General features: G+C 38.4%; 3 protein-coding genes across 3 annotated transcripts; 1 reads left to right on the forward strand and 2 right to left on the reverse strand.

Annotated features, from left to right (window-relative positions):
* Positions 1 to 31: 31 nt before the first annotated feature.
* LOC125232879 (single-strand selective monofunctional uracil DNA glycosylase) lies at positions 32 to 3822 on the reverse strand. Its single transcript, XM_048138696.1, has 5 exons — positions 3468 to 3822; positions 3197 to 3316; positions 2967 to 3110; positions 2612 to 2767; positions 32 to 464 (listed from the first exon to the last, which is right to left on the reverse strand). Exons 1-5 carry the CDS (start codon positions 3747 to 3749, stop codon positions 357 to 359), a joined length of 810 nt encoding a protein of 269 aa, XP_047994653.1. The 5' UTR covers positions 3750 to 3822; the 3' UTR covers positions 32 to 356.
* Positions 3823 to 4106: 284 nt separating this feature from the next.
* LOC125232884 (HSPB1-associated protein 1 homolog) lies at positions 4107 to 11969 on the forward strand. Its single transcript, XM_048138710.1, has 6 exons — positions 4107 to 4625; positions 4891 to 5027; positions 5439 to 5563; positions 7463 to 7587; positions 9066 to 9176; positions 10917 to 11969. Exons 1-6 carry the CDS (start codon positions 4299 to 4301, stop codon positions 11307 to 11309), a joined length of 1218 nt encoding a protein of 405 aa, XP_047994667.1. The 5' UTR covers positions 4107 to 4298; the 3' UTR covers positions 11310 to 11969.
* Positions 11970 to 12621: 652 nt separating this feature from the next.
* On the reverse strand, positions 12622 to 18113 carry LOC125232885 (elongation of very long chain fatty acids protein AAEL008004-like). Its single transcript, XM_048138711.1, has 6 exons — positions 17989 to 18113; positions 17516 to 17706; positions 16857 to 16991; positions 15531 to 15636; positions 15106 to 15242; positions 12622 to 13720 (listed from the first exon to the last, which is right to left on the reverse strand). Exons 1-6 carry the CDS (start codon positions 18047 to 18049, stop codon positions 13550 to 13552), a joined length of 801 nt encoding a protein of 266 aa, XP_047994668.1. The 5' UTR covers positions 18050 to 18113; the 3' UTR covers positions 12622 to 13549.
* Between the last annotated feature and the right edge of the window lie 421 nt (positions 18114 to 18534).

The following is an 18534-nucleotide window of genomic DNA, read 5'->3' on the forward strand; positions in this document are numbered from 1 at the left end:
ATTTTTAAGACTGTCTGTTGCCGGCCTTAGGTAATATTTCGGGCTTTTAAAGATCGACATCGGTAAAACCTAGGATTTACCGGTAAATCCTAGGATTTGCCATACTTCGGGCTTTTATAGTAGCGTTCAGAACGTGTTTTTCGCAGTGCAGGTGGTGCCTGTGTCCTACTGGATTAACGATTAACGGACTCGGAGAACTTTAACGGAAGTTAACGAGTCCGTTAACATTTTTTAATGTTAACTTAAAAGTTAATCCGTTAATCGAAATGTTAACTTCGTTAATTAACGATTAACGGATTAACGAGTTAATGCCCAGCTATGGAAATCACATACAGGTTTTGCAGTCTTTTAACCCTTTATATGTAATACTGCATTAGATTTAGATTTTTCAAGTATTGTCCAGCCTTCTTGTCCCAGTCATTGTTGTTCACGGCTCTGGGGCTTGGATGTGGAATGTACAGTATCTGAAACAATTAATATGAGATCCTTTATTCATTTAAAATATTTAGGTCAAGCTATTTATAATATGAATATGAAAGTAAAATTTAATCAAAACTATTTACAAAATAATATAAGTAAGGTGCATTAGGGTAATTTCGAAAGTCGAATAAAAATCATCATTATTTCCATCATATCAAGAATTAAAGATTCCCCTTTCGAAATTACCCAAGCATTTCTGTCATTCGAAATTACTCTAACGCACCTTATGAGTTATTATGAAGACATTAAGGTTTATTTTACATTGGTTTTTTACAGCATAATTATTGAACAAATTGAGTGTAATGGCTATGTAAATGTATAGCTATTTAATTAACCAGCATAAGCAATCACTGTCCTATAATATTATACACCTGTAACATATACCTACATTATATATTATTTGTAATGCTGATGCTAGTGATGCTGTATCAATACTGCATTAAAGCCAAGGCTTACTTGTACAAGTTGTACACCAAATGCACATTCAAATTACAATAAGCTAAAGTCATACTCCATTTATCATTTACTTATGACTTATGAAGTTATGATTATACCTAGATATTTTTCTGGCACGAACAAAGTGACACTAGTGACTTCCTTCCCATATTTTATTATTATTATTGAAGCCCTTTTTCTCATAGGTAACTATTTTTTTGTTTTATTTTTTTTTTTTTTAAATTTCCTTCTTGTTTCTTTTCGTTAGTTATGAACCCCTTTCAGTAGGCCTAGCACATGATTGCCGCGAGAGTATGTCGCCGCGAGATAGATCACACGTCTTCCTCTAACTGTATTAATGACAGTCTGTCTCGCGGCAATCATGTGCTAGGCCGGCCTACTCCAGAGCTCTGACCACTTTTCTCTATTTTGAGCCACGTCCATCCAGGTTTTTCCTGCTGCCTGGACTAGGTTATCAGCCCACCGTGTCGTAGGTTTGCCTTGATGTCTTTTTCCCGGTGGCCCTTTCCATTTTGTTGACTCGATGGTTCATCTTCTGTCCGTATAGCGAGATATGTGGCCAGCCCATCTCCATTTTAAAACTTTAGCTTTTTTGAGAGCATCTATTACTCCTGTCTTCTGCCTTATTTTATTACTGTTTATTTTTTGTATCTTTTTTAACCGACTTCAAAAAAGGAGGATTTTATTACTGAATGTTTTTTTTTTTTTATGTATCGAGAATCGTGGACCGATTTTCAAAATTTTTTTTTTGATCGAACCGGTATAATTAATTTTTAGAATGCTTCTTTCCATAGCTCTTTGTGTACTCCTGATTCTTAGCTGTGCAGTCTTTGTAAGTGCCCATGTTTGGCAACCATACAGTAGGCATGGTAAGATACATGTGTCCATACCACTTTTTTCATTCGAAGATTATAGTTTCCTTTAAGAAGTTCCTTGAGAGACCAGAACCTTTTCCACAACATATTTATTCTTCTGGAAATTTCTTCTTCCTGATTGTCCTTATGAAAAGATACTTGTTTTCCCAAATAAATGTAGTTGCTAACATATTCTATGTTTTTATTTCCTACTGACATTGGTCTTTGGTGGCTGTTTGTCATTATTTTAGTTTTTGTTAGGTTCATTTCCAGGCCTACCTTAGAACTTTCTTGGTCCAGGGATTTTAAAAGCATTTCTAGGTCCTTTGGTGTTTCAGCAAGAATGACGATATCATCTGCAAATCTTAGGTGACTCAAATAGCGGCCGTTGACTCTTATTCCTTTTTGTGACCATATTTAGTTCATCGATAACTTACATTATAATACCTGTCATTAATTATTTCCATGGCAATGAATCTTGAGTAGTTTCATGTGCTCTGCCGACCCCGTTTAGGGAATATAGGCTTGAATTTATGTGTATAATATAACATTATTGTTTTTAAATACAAATGTCACATGTTTGAAAATAAATGGACAATAATAATAAAACAAACCATATTTTAATAGTTTACATAATTTTTCTCACATGATTATTCAAGATTTTTGAGATTATTATTAGGGGTAAATAATAACTTTAAGTAAGGCAATTTATCGTTAAAAGGGTTGTCGATGTTTTTATTTTGTCAAGCATTAATAACTTGACATTCGTGCCAGAAAAATATCTAGGTATACTTACTTATGATAGTGGATGCATGAAATACCTGATATGTTTTATGTGGACTGTGCATCTTCAAGGCTTTTTGGGCTCTTGTTTCACAAAACTTTCCAATGGCTACTATAGTTTTGACATCATATAGTTCTAGGACCTTAATGAAGATAGGATCACAGATGTCGAACAAGGCTTGCATTTCTGAAAGCTAAGAAGAAATAAATGTTAATTGTATTTCAATAAATGTATGTTTTGGTATTGTGCCATATGCCTAAAAATGGCTTATGATTTATAAGCAATAAAGGCAAATTTCTATTGAAATTGAATAATATAAAAAAAGAATGATTAAAATTTTAGATGAACACCTTATTTTTTGGGAATTGTACAGATTCATTGGAAATACTCACTCTAAAATCCCCAGGAGTAAGATTGCAACCATTACTCTTCATCCATTGCTGGGGCAAGTAATTGTAGACAAAACTTGTTTTAAAAAACTTCTCTGGAGTGCCACAAATTTCTTTGAACAGTCCCCAAAATCTTTTACCACTCACCTAAAATAAAATAAAATTGCTAATAAATTAGTTCAGTCAATAACAGAACAAGAGAAATGAAACTATTTTACTGTTAAAATACTTACCTCAGTCCTGCTACACTCAAAACCTTGTACTGGGCGGTCTTTGATCTCATTCTCCGGTTTATTGACAGGCCCTTGAATACCTAGCCAGTCTCTGACTGAACTAATTTCCCCAAATGGCACCTGCAACGAAAAATATTAGATTTTTAGATTAATAACACTCATTCATCTAAGATAAGATTATTAACAAAGTTATGTCCTGACTGTGCATGGCTAAATATTTTAAATTTTATGGTTTATATTCAATTTTTTATTTTATGGTTCTTATACTTACGCCAGTCTGAGACATACCCCAAGGTCCAGGATTCATTCCAAAGTACATTATATCCTTTTTCGTGTTACAGAACTTTTTGATATACATCTCAAAAGTTTCCCTCGCATATAGCGTAGGGTTGTAAATGCATTCTACAGATCGAGGCAACTTGAGTTGTTCCAAAGAGTAGTTTAAATCATCAACCAGTTCTAGGAACTCATCGCCGATATACTTGCATGCCTTCTGAGATTCGTTGTCACAGTTGCGATGAGAAAAAAAAGAAGATACCACTTCAGCATCCATTGTTTATTTAGAGTACAATTTATTTCATTTTGTTTTAATAAAATAATTTGAGAAAATAAACAACATACGCCGAAATCAAGCTTTGTTTTGACTTATGGTACTCGCTCAACTGAAATGTCATTTAACGCAACGCTCCAAAACATAATTATAAGCAAGATTTTATTTCTTATGTATTTCGTTCATTTAAATTTAAATCATATCAAAATATAAATGTTACATTTTCGTTGAAAATTTAAAATAGTAGTTTTTTTCTTATAAAATATATTTTATTCAAGATTTTATACCATTTCTTAACTTGTTGCTTCAGCTTTTGAGTTATCAAGTATTATTTTGGAACGTTCATTCTAATCCGTCACTGTGACTGTCACTCGAGTGGTCACATGAGTCACATCGTATTTTGTTATTTTTGTTGCAATACTTGCAATGCACCTGCAAGTGCAAATATTTTGTTAGCTCAGTCTCGTCTCGCTCGTCGTACTTGGCCTTAGACTCTTGCTCGAGAGTCTGAAGTTCCGGCTGTCCGGACTATAAATATCTTTAGTTAAAAAAATGACTGAAACATTGTCTAGCGACTTAGTACGCAAAATTACTCAAAATGTGACTGTGCCCATTGTATTCCGTGATTTTATATCAGACTGGCCATTATGCCGGTGGGACATTGAAAAATGGTGTTCAGCTTTCGGTAATAAAGAAGTACCGTTTAGGTGCTTGAGGAAACACTTGGTGTCTGACGAGCCCTGCTGGGAGAGAAAATGCGAAATGAAATCTATGCCTTTTAAGGATTTCATCACCAAGTCTCCTACTAGTGAACAGTGGATGTATTTTGATTATAAACATTTACCCCAGTGGTTTGACGAACAAGCTGAGTTCCTTAAGGTAGGTTTACAGATATCCTGTATTCATTGGCAATGAGTTTGAGCAGCAGGCTCAGAGCCCTGCCGCCCTGTGAGTTGCGCTTAATCTTATTATTTAATTAAAAACAACATTTCCGCGTCATTCATCCTTCCTGCGTTTCTCTATTATATTTGTTTTATAAAGGGATAGTTGATTATATAACAACCTTGGAACTCTATAATATCTTTATATATTCCAAGAATAACTTTATTTTTAACATATTTTTCAAGACTAATTTTACTTTTAGGAAGTATCATGGCAGAAATTTGGCTACCCTGACAAGGGGGCGGCAGACTCCACTCTGTGGGTTGGCAGCAGTGGGGCACACACCCCGGCTCATCAGGACACATATGGTTACAATATTGTAGCACAACTTTATGGAAAGTAAGATGTGATGATTACACACAATATAATTAAGATGCAATTGTCTTATACAGTTCAATTGTGGAAATTATATACTTTTTTATTTATTACTACTATGAAAGCTACTAATTCACCCTAGTATTATAGGGTGAATTAGTATCTTTCCAACAGGACAAGTACAAGGACTTTTTAATTCAAACATTCTAAAACATTAACAATAATGATTTGTTTATTTATTCTTCCTCATCCTCGCATTATCCCAACATTTGCCAAGGCTCATGGGAGCCTGGGGTCTACTTTGTTTTGTTTATTACCTTTTAAAAAATCATTCACTTTAACCCTATTCAAAAAATATTTTAAGACTTAAAAAAATAATTTCACTGGTATTGGTAAATATTTTTTGCAGTAATATTTTATTATCTTTTATTGCAGAAAGCGATGGATTCTGTTCCCGCCAGAATCAGGGGGCATGAAGCCCACAAGAGTCCCTTATGAGGAGTCTAGTGTCTACAGTGAACTGAATTTTCACTGCCCAAATAATATGGAACCCTTTAATGGTATGTGTACAATCTACAGGAGGGGATGGGTTCAACCACCTCCAAAGCATCTAAGTTCATACATGAAAAAATGTAGGGCTATCCACCTATCCTATTCTTATTGAGATCACCTCCTCAAAAAAGGAATTCCAGGCTATTTACATTAATGACAATGTTTGATCTCATTGTATATGAAGTAAATTAACTTTGCCTTATACTGGAGATTTTGGATGTGACAACTTCTTATCTTTAAAACTAATTGTCCATCAAGATAAAGTGCCCAAACATATATAATCTGGAATCTAGAAAAATATAATGCTACAGGATATTTACAACAAAAACATTACAAATAATTTACAACAATGAAACTATCTAAAAATTGTTTTTTTTTCTGAAAACATAAATTTTAAAATGCCTAGAAAATATAAAGTTATGTTGGTACATTACATATATGTAAATAAATCATTCTGATCAAAATAATATATGTATATTATAACTAAATACACCAAACAATTTAATCCCTAATAAGATAAGATAAGCCTTTATTGACCAAATAATTGCATAAACCACAGCATATGTCATATTGCATTGCATATGTCACAGTTTTGTTTCCTTTCGACCCCTTATTTGCTAAGAGTGGCACTGAAGCTTTAGTAGTTTCATGTGCTCTGCCTACCCCTTTATGGGATACAGGCGTGATTGTATGTATGTATGTATGTATGTATGTAATAAAATTCACTCATTCATGTCATTTTTTTCCTTAGATTATATTTTCTTCTTAAATACTTTTAAATAAATATACCTTAATCCCTAATATTAAAGTCAAACACCATAAGCTTGGAAAAACAATTTTTAATTGATAGACCTTACGTCTTCACAATAAGGTTTACATTAAATAAAAATACTACAGCTACAAATGATTCACACTTCATTACACTTATTTCAAGCTATAAATGTTGTAAAACATGATTAAACGGTTGTAAAAACAATAATAAATTATGGATGACTTCATATCCCGTCTCCATATTGGGTAAAATATATCCAAGGTTAATGCTTTATTCTGTCATAAGCTTTTATATGTTTCACCTTTTATGACGTAAGTTCCGTGCGTGTGAGGTCACTCTTAGTTAACATTTCATTTCATTCATGAGTTTGTATTGTTTTAAACATGCCCTGAGTTGCGCATTGGCATACAGTTATTTTAAAGTGAATAGGCATTTAAATAAAAAAACAGTACTAATAGAGGTTTTTAACTACATATATATTTATACCAAGCGTTTATTATGGTACTTATTGTTTAGTACTCATATAGCCTGTAAAATTATTTTAAGACGTTATTTTGTGTTAATTATATATTATATCGGTGCTCGAGAATTTTTAAGCCTCCGCCACACATGAGCGTTTTGAGAGCGTGGCGTGAGCGGGGCGCAATGAGAGCGTACATACACACATATGTACATAACTTCATTCCTGTATTCCCAAACGGGGCAAGCAGATCACATGAAATTGCTCAAGTTCCAGCGCCACTCTTGGCAATTAAGGCCTGGCTATTTGAATTGCTCTTTTGCTAACCGATTATGTATAAAGTAGAGATGAGCCGAATATTCGGTAAATTATCGGTAAATCGGCATTTGGCAAGTTTGTGTTCGGCTGAATCATGCGCGGTTCCAGAGGAGGGGAGGAGGGGGGGGGGGGGTCATGACCCCCCCCCCCTGGAGCCTAGGTTGGCCATACAAATAGACCACGTGACCCCCCCCCCTGAGGCCTGGGCCTTAACCACGTGACCCCCCCCTGGGCACGAAGCTGGATCCGCGCTTGGGCTGAATATTCAGTTCGGGAAGCGAACTGAGTGTTCGGCCGAATATTCGTATTCGCAAAAGCCCGTATTCGGCCCATCTCCAGTATTAAACATTGTTACAGGGTTAAGTAGAGGCCGAATGGTGGAGTTGTGCGCGGGGGACGCACTAGTGGTGCCGCGCGGCTGGTGGCACTACGTGCAAAACGTCGACAGTGTCAATATCGCGCTCAACATGTGGTTGCCCCATGTAAGTAGATAACATTACATTTTAGTTTGCATAAAGTCTGCACAGGAGCGATTTGAGAACGTGGCGCGATGCAAGCGTGTTCTTTGATTGCGCTTGAGCCCTTTTCTGTGTAATTTGGTCCTGTCCTCGTCCTGCCCACCATATACAGTTTGAGCCATTGAAAGTTAAACTAAATTATGAAATTATAGAATAAATAGGGTTGATTTTCCTTTGTATCACGATTTAGGTAAAACATAAAAAAATAGGTATTTTTTGTCTATCCAGGCTTTTAATTTATAAGTACCAAAAAATGGAATATGTCTTTTATAAATCACATTGGGCACGACGAGGCTATAATAAAAGTTATTTATTATAAACACAAAACACAGCAATGTTATTGCTTGAGATGAGAAACACCGCGATTCTCGCCGCAAACGCTTTTGTGTGGCTGTGATGGTGCTCCCACACTGGGCTGTTATAAATGTTAGGTATACACAGCCATCATCCTCCTTGCGTTATCCCGGCATTCGCCGCGGCTTATGAAAGCCTGGGGTCCGATTTGACAACTAATCCCAAGATTTGGCATATGCACTAGTTTTTTATGAAAGCGACTGCCATCTGACCTTCCAACCCGAAGAAGGGTAACTAGGCCTTATTGGAATTAGTCCGGTTTTCTCACGATGTTTTCCTTCACCGAAAAGCGACTGGCAAATATCAAATGACATTTCGCACATAAGTTCGAACCCGCGACCTCCGGATTGAAAGTCGAACGCTCTTACCGCTGGGCCACCAGCGCTTTTTGCAGGTATACACAGCCAACATTTATAAAACCATGAAGGACAGGGTGCCATTGCCATGGCGTCTGACTGCTTGCCACGGTTGCCAGCGGGCCTAGTTATAGGCCTTACATTTCTACAGTTTAAAGCACGGTGGCTTTTCTTATTTACTGCTACGTGCACATTACGATAGAGTTAAACTCCCACTGCAAAGGCTGGGCAAAGGGTTTCCTCCTCATTTCCTCCAATCAACCTGTTGTTTGTATTTTCGCATTATTCCGTAGTAAGCGTCCACAGACCTGCATCGCACGCATTGAACATATGAACGTCTAGCACAGAACTTAATTTAGATAGAAGAAACAAATTCATACTCGTATATTTGTATAGGGGCCGAGCGTGTCAAATTTTGTACTGAAGTTGATTCTTGCCTGTAATTTTAAATATGTCTCAGGCTCTTGATTGTTCATAATTTTTGTGTTGTTGCAATTGAATATCACGTAACGAGGCATTTTTTATGTTTTGGTTGACTTCAACTTACAAAAATTGACGCCCGAAAGCTGCAAGCTGCGAGTAAAGACGGACAACTCAGTGGATTTCACTGAGTTCATTTGACACGCTAAGTAGATACGTTTGCTTGATCTATGGTATATATGACATCTGTGACGTCTAGCTTAAAAAGACTTCTCTTTTTTGTACCTAAACGTGTTCTATATTTGTTTTCAGGAGAAAGACAACTCAACCCGAGTGTCGGAGGCGTTGACGAAAATAATGGTCGCGCAGGTGTGCAAAGATCTCCCGCAAGACACGGCCAAGCTGCTTGTCAATCCTAACGAGGTAGGTATCTAAGAAAGACCTACGTAAACGAAAGAAAACGTGTACATTTTAATGAGAATCACAGTGATTATACTTTCATTGCTTGACTGCTTGCTTGATCATCTTGAGCCGTCGGCCATTAGGGTCGCCAACATGTAGATTAGAGGGGCGTCCCATCTCATAATCAGGTGGTCGTATCGTATGGCTGTTTGCGTTGTAAGTTGTATGTACAGTCAGCGAAGAAAGTGGTTTACCACTTTTCAACTCTATAAGTAAGGTCGAAAAGTGGTAAACCACTTTTTTGGCTGCCTGTACCACAACGCCTCAACAGGCTCTTCCAAACTCGCCCCTATTATAATGTGAAAGATACAATTCGAATATGTATAAATCACAGAGAACCTCCTATAGAGTGGCAGTCTTGTATATTTGGTTCGCGATACGAGTCACCAGTGTTTGGGGCGAGGAGCGGGCGGGGAATGTGTTAAGCGCGCTGTGATTGGCCGTTTCAAGGACGGCGGGCAGTCGCGCCAGATGAAAAGGGACAGAAGTATGACTGTCCCTCTACTTACGCGTAAGTGGCCAATGTAAGTTGACCTATGCCGGCTCTGAATAAATTATAAATATGACTTATTTGTGGAATGTAATGCCGTCTGTTTTTAAATTTGAGCTTCTTGTTACCTTTCCACACCATTTCACACTACAGGTGGACATCTTTAAGGCATCAAAATACCCTTTTCCAATTTTTTTGTGCGAAAAACACGCGCTGCTTTCGGGTCTGTTACTTGGTCGATACTGATCGGGCACGGCGAGCGCCCGCGCTTATATCAGTGCAAATACTAGGAAGGCTGGCGACCGCGAGTCGTCTTGTAATAGATGTCTATAGGGGTTGGTCTGTGGTATAAATATTTGCATAAATCCGGGCGGTGTAAAAAGAGGTGTTGTTTGTAATGAGTAAGTGTGAAAATGTTCGTTATTTCTTAACCTACTAATTACCTACCTACAAAAAAAAGTGCAATGTTATTTAAATATCCCTATTTTAAAATTAGCGTTGGTACAAAGCCAATTTGCTACGATTGCAACATGCATTAGTTGTTTAATTCAAAAAGGGCTTACTGATACCTGGGTTGCAATACTGTTAGATCATTCTAAACCCGCTTGTTTTGAGACTCATTCTTATGTCAATATCTAAACAAGTTTGACATGCTGTAACTTTTCTTACTCCATGTAATTCTGTAACCGGGCTGGCAAACACCACTATTCGAATTAGTTTAATTCCATCTCATGGTCAGATGAGTGGTAAAACTCTCTAATAATTACAAGTTACTTTATTAGTATTTATGTTTGAGATAATCGCGTGGTTGCGTGATCGTGTTGGGGGTGTGCGTTAAAATACTTATAATTTGTGGGCATTACGATTATAAATTATAACTCACTCAAAAGTAATTGATTGAATTTAGACTAAGGTCACCCTCTGATGACGGCATTTCATGCTCACTGAACTATATAAGAGATAAAACCATGTCTGATCTGTCATATAGTTTGCTTATTAACCCTTAATTGGGCACGAGAATGTCAAAATTTAGTCGAAAACCTGTTAAAGATAGATAAAGTTCAAAGTAGGATGGGAAATATACTCCTTTAGCCCAATTAACTATGAATATAGAAGACAAAATCTCTATACCCTTTGTATCAAGATGTATTGTATAAATTTGCGAATTTTTGTATTTAAGTTAGTTGACCGTATATATTTTTTATTTCCAGGATGACTTATCAGACACCCCGTTAGCAGTGTTATTCCTCCAACTAGAGTCAGTCACCAAATCGTACTTGGACAGCCGTCGCAAGCTTCGACGCGTCAAGCGACAACGCACGTGCGACGAGGAAGCCAACCCTCCTGACATCGAGTCCTGCGACCTACAAGATGTACTAAAGAATCACAAAAATTTAGAGGTACCCCCCACTATAACTGCTGACGAACTTATAGACTTATTAAAAAGGAATGTGAGAGAGTTTGCGAACACGGGGGTCTCTTTTGACGAAGATGAGATAGACGGGACGAGGAGTCTTTGTTTGACGAAGGCGGTTATAGACGCGTTCAGTGATAGTAGTGTTATTGAGTTGGTGAAGCAGAATCTCTTCGCTAGGATGAAGTGATGAGATCTCTGTCGGTAGATTACCGTCTTTAATAGACTATGTGAGTTTATTTTACTGTTAGTCACTTGGTGTAGGTACTATCGGCTGCAAAACTGCATGGCGAGTTTATAAATGAAGTTATTCATAATTTCTCCATGCAATTTTGCAGCTCACTGTACAGTCAGCAATAGCTTTGCACTTCTGCAAACTTGCAGGAGGGGGAGGGGGTCACTTTTCTTTGCAGCTGGCTGTACCATGGAATTTTCTACCATGTGTTTTATACGAACTCGATTTTAGATATTATATTTAGTAATAAGAGAGTCATAATAACAGACGAGTGAACATATTTGTATGGGGCCACTATGGAAAGGTGTACGGTCACAGAATTAACAGACTTTTCGATTGAATCAAAAAGTAAATGATTAAATTTGGTTAAGTTAATAAATAATGAATGACCAATTTTATGTAAGTACTACTGGTGCAATAGACTAAAACATACCTATTATATTGTACTACCTCATGACTGGGATATTTTCCTTTGTTTTTATTAAAACTCGAATTGAGTAAAGTACAGTTTTATAATTCAATTTAAATCGTAGTATTAATTGTAATTATATTGGTCTCACTGAATTTAAATAATAAGACATTGCGCTGATTTCACATGTTTATTTCAGAATCTCTTATTTCTTTCAAATCTTAGGCTAGGTTATTTATAATACGAATATAAAAGTAAAATACAAAACCACTTACAAAACAATAAAAAAAATATAAACATATTATAAAAAACCTAACCTAGGGTGCCGCCAGCAGCGGGGCAGGGCCCAAGCTGCCGGTGGTTAGGGCTGCAGAGAGAGGAACCGTCGGACTATCCGCGCTGTGTCCAAAAACACCGCCTTCTGCATCTGGCCCTTGATCCAACCACCGAGCGAGAGTCTCTTAAGATGTTGGTCGAGACTCTTCGCTATGAGACCGTTCGCTGAAACGACTATCGGGACAATGATCGTTGAATCAACATCCCACATGGTGGTTATCTCGTGAGCCAAGTCTAGGTACTTACTGGACTTGTCCTTCTCGCTTTCAGAATCTCTTATTATTATTATTATTAATAGCCTACATGGTGTCCCACTGCTGGGCAAAGGCCTCCCTTATGGATCTCCATCCGTCACGGTCTTGAGCAATCTCCGGCCAGTCGCTAAGATATGCGTCCAGGTCATCCCGCCATCTCCGCCTAGGTCTGCCAGATCCTCGCCCGTCTTGCGGCACCCAGACCGTGGCAATTTTTGCCCACCTCTGCGGATGCATGCGACAGACATGTCTGCGTGTGGGCCATGGCCGGCCCAGTCCCATTTCAGCTTGGCGGTCTTAACTCCAACATCAGTAATGCCTGTTTTAGAGCGCAGCGTAGAGTTACGGATTCTGTCAATCCGTTTTACTCCTAGCATACTGCGCTCCATGGCTCTTTGGCAAACCTTCAATTTGGTCTTTTGCGCCTCGGTAAGTGACCACGTTTGAGCACCATAGGTTAGGACAGGCAGGATGCACATGTCGACGAGTCTCCGTTTTAAGGTCAGAGGAAGGTCGCCCTTCATCAGTTCCTTCATAGACCAATAGCTCCTCCACGCGTTTTGGATCCGTCTTTCGACTTCTTTGTCCTGTCTATGGCTGAAGGAAACTAATTGGCCTAGGTACAGATACTCGTCGACATATTTTATTGCCTACCCATCTATCTCGACCCTATGTTTTGTGCTGTTGCAGAATCTCTTAAAGTGAGAATTTTATTTATTTTGATAAATGATAGGTTTGGCATAATAATGTGTTGCAATATTTTAGTTATAGTATGGTGCTAAAAGCGCTTATAGGATACGAATAAAATACTGATTGTGGATACAATTTTATTGTACTTATAAAAGACTTTTAAAAGACTATATTGAATATTTAAATAGCTTTGTTTTATTTATACTTCCACTTTATAAATAGAGGCACCAATCATTATAGTAGAAAGCTTGTACCTACATATACCTAAGGGCAATTTGAGACCAGCATTTTATACGAGCGTTTTTATACAAATAAGGGAAATTATTGCCCGTAACGCCGAAATGATCGTATACCGCGCGTCTCTTAGGGATAAACAAGTCTTTTTTTTAAATTAGACTAAAATTGAAGTTCCCAAACATATCAACTATTAAGAAGTTCTGCGGGAACTAGAGCCGATGTGAATCATCGGGTAAGTAAACCAGCTATATGGAAGATTTAAATTAATCTTACTGTTTCTTAGGCTTCTTTTTAATATAAGTCCTGTAATAAAAGTCCCCGAACATGAGCACCATGAAGAGGTTTTGCGGGAACATGATGTAGGCGCAGGGACGCGGGAACTCGCAGTCGCGCTTCACCGCTAAAGTGCCGAAGTGGATCATCAGGTAGGTGAACTGCAACTGGAAATAAGTAATAGTACATTTCGATACAAGTGCGAAAAAGAGGAAGTTCGAAACGAGTGGCGATAGATTAAAACACGACCGAAGGGAGTGTTTTAAATCGACACGAGTTACGAATTTCCTCTTCGCACGTGTATCGAACGACGTTTTTCAGTACAGATGGCCCTCCGAAGTTTTGACCTGGCATATAATGAACCACTTCTCGCACTAGTGCGTAAAAAAAACACCATCTGTACTGAAAAACACTTTATTGCATATTGCATAAAAAAAATTACATAAAGTGCAGAGAACATAATAAATGGATACAAAACCGAACTTATCCTTACCTAGTGGTTACCCAGTTAGTTATAACAGTTCAGTTACCATTGATAAAAGGTGGGGTAAAATCTGAGTAGATACCACTGATCCATACTTAATATTAATATTATAAAGTGGAAAGTGTGTGTCTGTTTGTTTGTCCGTCTTTCACGGCAAAACGGAGCGACGAATTGACGTAATTTTTTAAGTGGAGATAGTTGAAGGGATGGAGAGTGACATAGGCTACTTTTTGTCTCTTTCTAACGCGAGTGAAGCCGCGGGCAAAAGCTAGTAGTCTTATAAACCTGAGTGGTAACTATAGGAATAACTCGAAAATATAGTCATTTTAGTGTTGTAAATATGTAGCCGTACATTTTTGATGCAGTGCGATAGGGCTGAGTGGAGGAAAAGCGGGGAGGCCTTTGCCTAGCAATGGGACACTAAGTACAGGTTAACTCACGAAAGCTGGCAACGGATTATGGAACGAATTAGTGAATGTAATTTCAACTCAATTTTAAATATTTTTTAAATACCTATGTACATGTGACGTGTAAAAGTGCCCCTGTGGCCTATTTGCTGAATAAATTATTTTGAATTTGAATGAAAATGTCTGTAAAATAATGTCCTAATAAAACGGTGACTCTTTTTTTCTCGTGTCGATAGTTTCTTTCTTTTTTTTAAATATAAAGCGAGATCAGAAGGTAGCGACGCTTAATATATATAGGGTGACTCTGACTATACTTAATTACTGATACATGCACGCAATCACGCTTCGTTCACTCCATTTGCGCCAGCTTCTTCGTGAAATGACGTTTACACGTAAATCGCGAGACGCTATTTACTTTTGGTAGGCGTTAGAGACGTAACTGAATATTGTACGTACAGTCACCAGCATAAATAAGTGATTATTTCGGTACCTTGTCATATTAACGTCTTGTTTGAAATGTCAAACGATTAAAAGCGACAAGGTAAAGAAATCATCACTTCTTTATGCCTGTGACTGTACGTACTGGCGTATCTTCATACCTTTTTCGTCATTCTGTTATTAGGTATGTAGACACAGATCGCTGTACTTATCTCATACTTACTATCTGCAGCTGGGTGACGTGTTTTTTCCACCACAGCGAGTACTTGTAGGACTCGTCCCAGGATGTGAGCAAGTAGTATGTGTACATAACCATGTGCACGAACGAGTTCAGTGTTACCAGCATTGTCATGTGCCCTCCTGGAAAACAGATTGGGAGAAGGATCACGTGCATAGCATCACACAAACAACTATTTTTGTGGGATTCGAAACTAGGACCAACGGATAGATGGAGGGTCTCTACTGACATTAGCGATCGATCTCTGATTGTCTAGAGTTCTAGACCGTTTGTGATGTAGATTAATATAATATGAGTAATAGCGATATAGGTAAAGTATTACACTAGTAATTTTGCGCTCTAAACCGTCCGGTATCGACCCAAGGAAACAAAGTATATAGTTGTAAGACGTTTCGAAACTATTCGCTCACCTGGCACCCATTTGGTGATGCCCCACGCCACCATTATCATGCCAAAGTGGTGGTACACGTGCAGAAATGTCACCTGTTCTTGTTTCTTCCTCAATATGAAGAATACCTGGCATACAAAGGACAATGAGAAAAGTTAGCGACAGAGTAGCGATGAGCGGCTTCTGCTTTCTTCGCAGGCATATGTTTTTTTTTCCTTAGTAAATATACCTACACCTACAGTACAGGCAGTGTGAAATGGCAATGATTGCTACTGCACGTCTATTTCATTTACGTCCAGTGCCGAAAACCCCATCATCGGGTATTTAATGCTTTCGTTCTCAGGCCGGACAAGCCGATAATCGGGATCGTGGCATTACCTACAGCATCAGCATAATAAGACAACCATTTTGAGGCCCCTTTTTTAAATTTCGTTCTCGTTAAGACCTGGGTAAAATTCAAGTGGCTTCCAAATGTTATTTTTTTTTACATTAGATTTTGAAATTTTTTTTTTATAAGACCATTTTTTACCCAGTTCTGGTAAAATCGAGGGAACTCCTCAAATCTGAAAGGCATAACTGTGACCTGGAACTGCTGATTCGTGCTTGTCACGTCCAGAACAGTGACATTTTTTCAACAGCTGTAAAATAAAATAGGCCTCGGACAATCCAATTGTTACAATACGCCCATTACATAACTTCGTTAAAGGTGGAGGTTTAGGTACTTAGTAACGATCACTTCACGTTTTAATTTGAATTCAATAGTAAGATTTGCATGATAGTGCATACAACGTCCGCTGACCATGCAAATTATACACGCGATGGATAACATAGTACACAATCAAATCCAGTATAAAGATAACTTATAGCGGGTAAATTAGCATCAATTAATTTTGCCAAGAAAAGAGAAATCCTCCATCAAATCTGTTTTCGGAGTGAGGTTAGGGACTACCTACCTACACTGAATACCAGTGGCGTATTATAGCCTATCGCGTCGGTGTGTAATTTTTGCACTCACAGAAAGTACGAAATGGGGCCTATTTCTCAAAACTGAAAGTTACAAGTTACAAGCGGAAGTCTCTTTCCAACTTGTCATATTAGACATTGACTACCACTTGTAAATTGTAACTTGGGCCTATGGACGCACTGACGTGATAGGCCATAGTAGCCACCCAGTGCTTGCACGCCCGTAGGTATACATACATATGTAGCCGATGTGCTTGATTCGTACTAGGTATATGTTGTTTGGAGTTTGGAGTAGATATTGGTACCCAGCCCAACTGTGGAAGTGTAAGAGTCCCTTCTGGGAATATAGGCGTGAGTTTATGTAGGTGTGCGTGTGGAATCGTACCGTGTCCAGCAGGTCAATGACCTTGATGTAGAAGTATGTGTAGCAGACGTGCCACGCGTACTCCACGCTGTTAGGGCCTTCGTCCACCGGCTGGCAGAATAGGCGGTAGTGGCTGAACCATCCCAGTACAAGGCTCTGTGGGATAAAAACACAAAGAGTACATTACAGTGTAGTGACGCTGACGGGTTAAGACTTTTGAAACGCACTTACGTCGTTGAAATCGACTGGGGATATGGAGTTCATTTCTATTGTGGTATGGGCGATGCCCGATGGGGGCCGGCAACCTGTCATCACACACGCGTCTATCACAATTGATTTATCTTTCAACCCATTTAATTGCCAACAGTGTCTGTAAAGTTGAGCAGTTTCATGTGTTCTGCTATGTTTGTACGTAGGTACCTACTTAAAATAGTCTACTCACTTTATAAACCACGTAGAGAATCTGCATTAGGGTTGTATTGTAGACCGCTATGACGCCGCGGAGATCGTAAGCGCGCCGCGAGCGCATGAACTCCGGCATCGGCAGCCTCCAGCCAGTAGAACACGGACGCCAGGTATAGGCACTATGATGGCTACCTCGGGCCATGGTTCCATATTATAAACTCAATATACCTAATACCACGACGACCTATGGCATTATGGCGTCAACGTAAACTCACTTTATAAACCACATAGCCGCACATCAGGATCTGCATAGCGTTGTAGACCGCTATGACGCCGCGCAGATCGTAAGCGCGCCGCGAGCGCATGAACGCCGGGAGCCAGTAGAACACGGACGCCAGGTATAGCACGATGATGGCTACTCCGGGCCATGGCGTCCGCATGATGAACCAGTTTTGGGTTCGCGGATCTGTGGTGAGATAAAAGTGATAGAGCTCTACAGGATCACTGAATTTCTCTTTTAGGTAGCGATATTACTTATCACCTTATTGTATTTATTGTAATTGTAATAAGGTGAAAATGTGAATACATCTCTTTGTAGGCGACTGGACGTCTTCTACTTAGGCTATGCCTACACTTTAGGTAAAGTCACATCATCAAAGTTTAGCACTACTGAGCATATTAGTTGACACGACGGGTTCTATAAAAAAACCGAAAAAAGAAAAGAATCAGAAAACAACATTCAACTTACCCGCAATATCTTCATTTAAATAATAATATAATCTCACGGCGGCTTTTAAAATCAGCGCCATTTAAAAAAGAACTATTATTTTACACACATCGAAAAATACACTCGCAGAGTGACCGTTGGTGTAGAAAGATAATTTCAAAGTGAAATGCTCTTCAGTATTATAAATTTTAATTTTATGCATTGAACCAAAGTGCACACTGGCATAGATCATGTCATTCTCTATGAAGCGCGAATTTGTTCAATTTAATCTTTAATGCCATGATAATATGGATCAACACGCGTCCCCGTGAATGACACATGTAATAAATAGCAAGCTGCAGGTTAGCTGTTAACTCGTAATTGTAAACCATATTGGCTATCTTCAAGGGCCATCGGTGGGAGATTAACTGTTAAGTTCGGAAACCTTGCGCATCCTAGTAAAGTAGCGAGTATAATTTTACGACAGATTACTCTCATCGTCATACTCATCAATATACAACGTAACCAGCAGGTTATTATGGATCCTAAGTCATCCATAATGGGGACTAGACTAGATATAAATATGAG

The sequence above is a fragment of the Leguminivora glycinivorella genome, chromosome 13 (genome assembly GCF_023078275.1).
Source record: "Leguminivora glycinivorella isolate SPB_JAAS2020 chromosome 13, LegGlyc_1.1, whole genome shotgun sequence".
Lineage (NCBI taxonomy): Eukaryota > Metazoa > Arthropoda > Insecta > Lepidoptera > Tortricidae > Leguminivora > Leguminivora glycinivorella.

Bases quoted from the DNA above. Each gene is read 5' to 3' on its own strand.
- LOC125232879 (XM_048138696.1), bottom strand. From the start codon at position 3,749: ATGGATGCTGAAGTGGTATCTTCTTTTTTTTCTCATCGCAACTGTGAC. The intron at 2,768-2,966 runs GTGAGTATTTCC...ATTTCTTCTTAG, and splicing joins TTACTCCTGGGGATTTTAGA to CTTTCAGAAATGCAAGCCTT. The intron at 465-2,611 runs GTATTTCATGCA...TAATTGTTTCAG, and splicing joins GTCCACATAAAACATATCAG to ATACTGTACATTCCACATCC.
- LOC125232884 (XM_048138710.1), top strand. From the start codon at position 4,299: ATGACTGAAACATTGTCTAGCGACTTAGTACGCAAAATTACTCAAAAT. The intron at 5,564-7,462 runs GTATGTGTACAA...ACATTGTTACAG, and splicing joins TAATATGGAACCCTTTAATG to GGTTAAGTAGAGGCCGAATG. The intron at 7,588-9,065 runs GTAAGTAGATAA...ATTTGTTTTCAG, and splicing joins TCAACATGTGGTTGCCCCAT to GAGAAAGACAACTCAACCCG.
- LOC125232885 (XM_048138711.1), bottom strand. From the start codon at position 18,049: ATGGCGCTGATTTTAAAAGCCGCCGTGAGATTATATTATTATTTAAAT. The intron at 17,707-17,988 runs GTAAGTTGAATG...ATCTCACCACAG, and splicing joins TTTAAATGAAGATATTGCGG to ATCCGCGAACCCAAAACTGG. The intron at 15,243-15,530 runs GTGAGCGAATAG...TCTGTTTTCCAG, and splicing joins CATCACCAAATGGGTGCCAG to GAGGGCACATGACAATGCTG.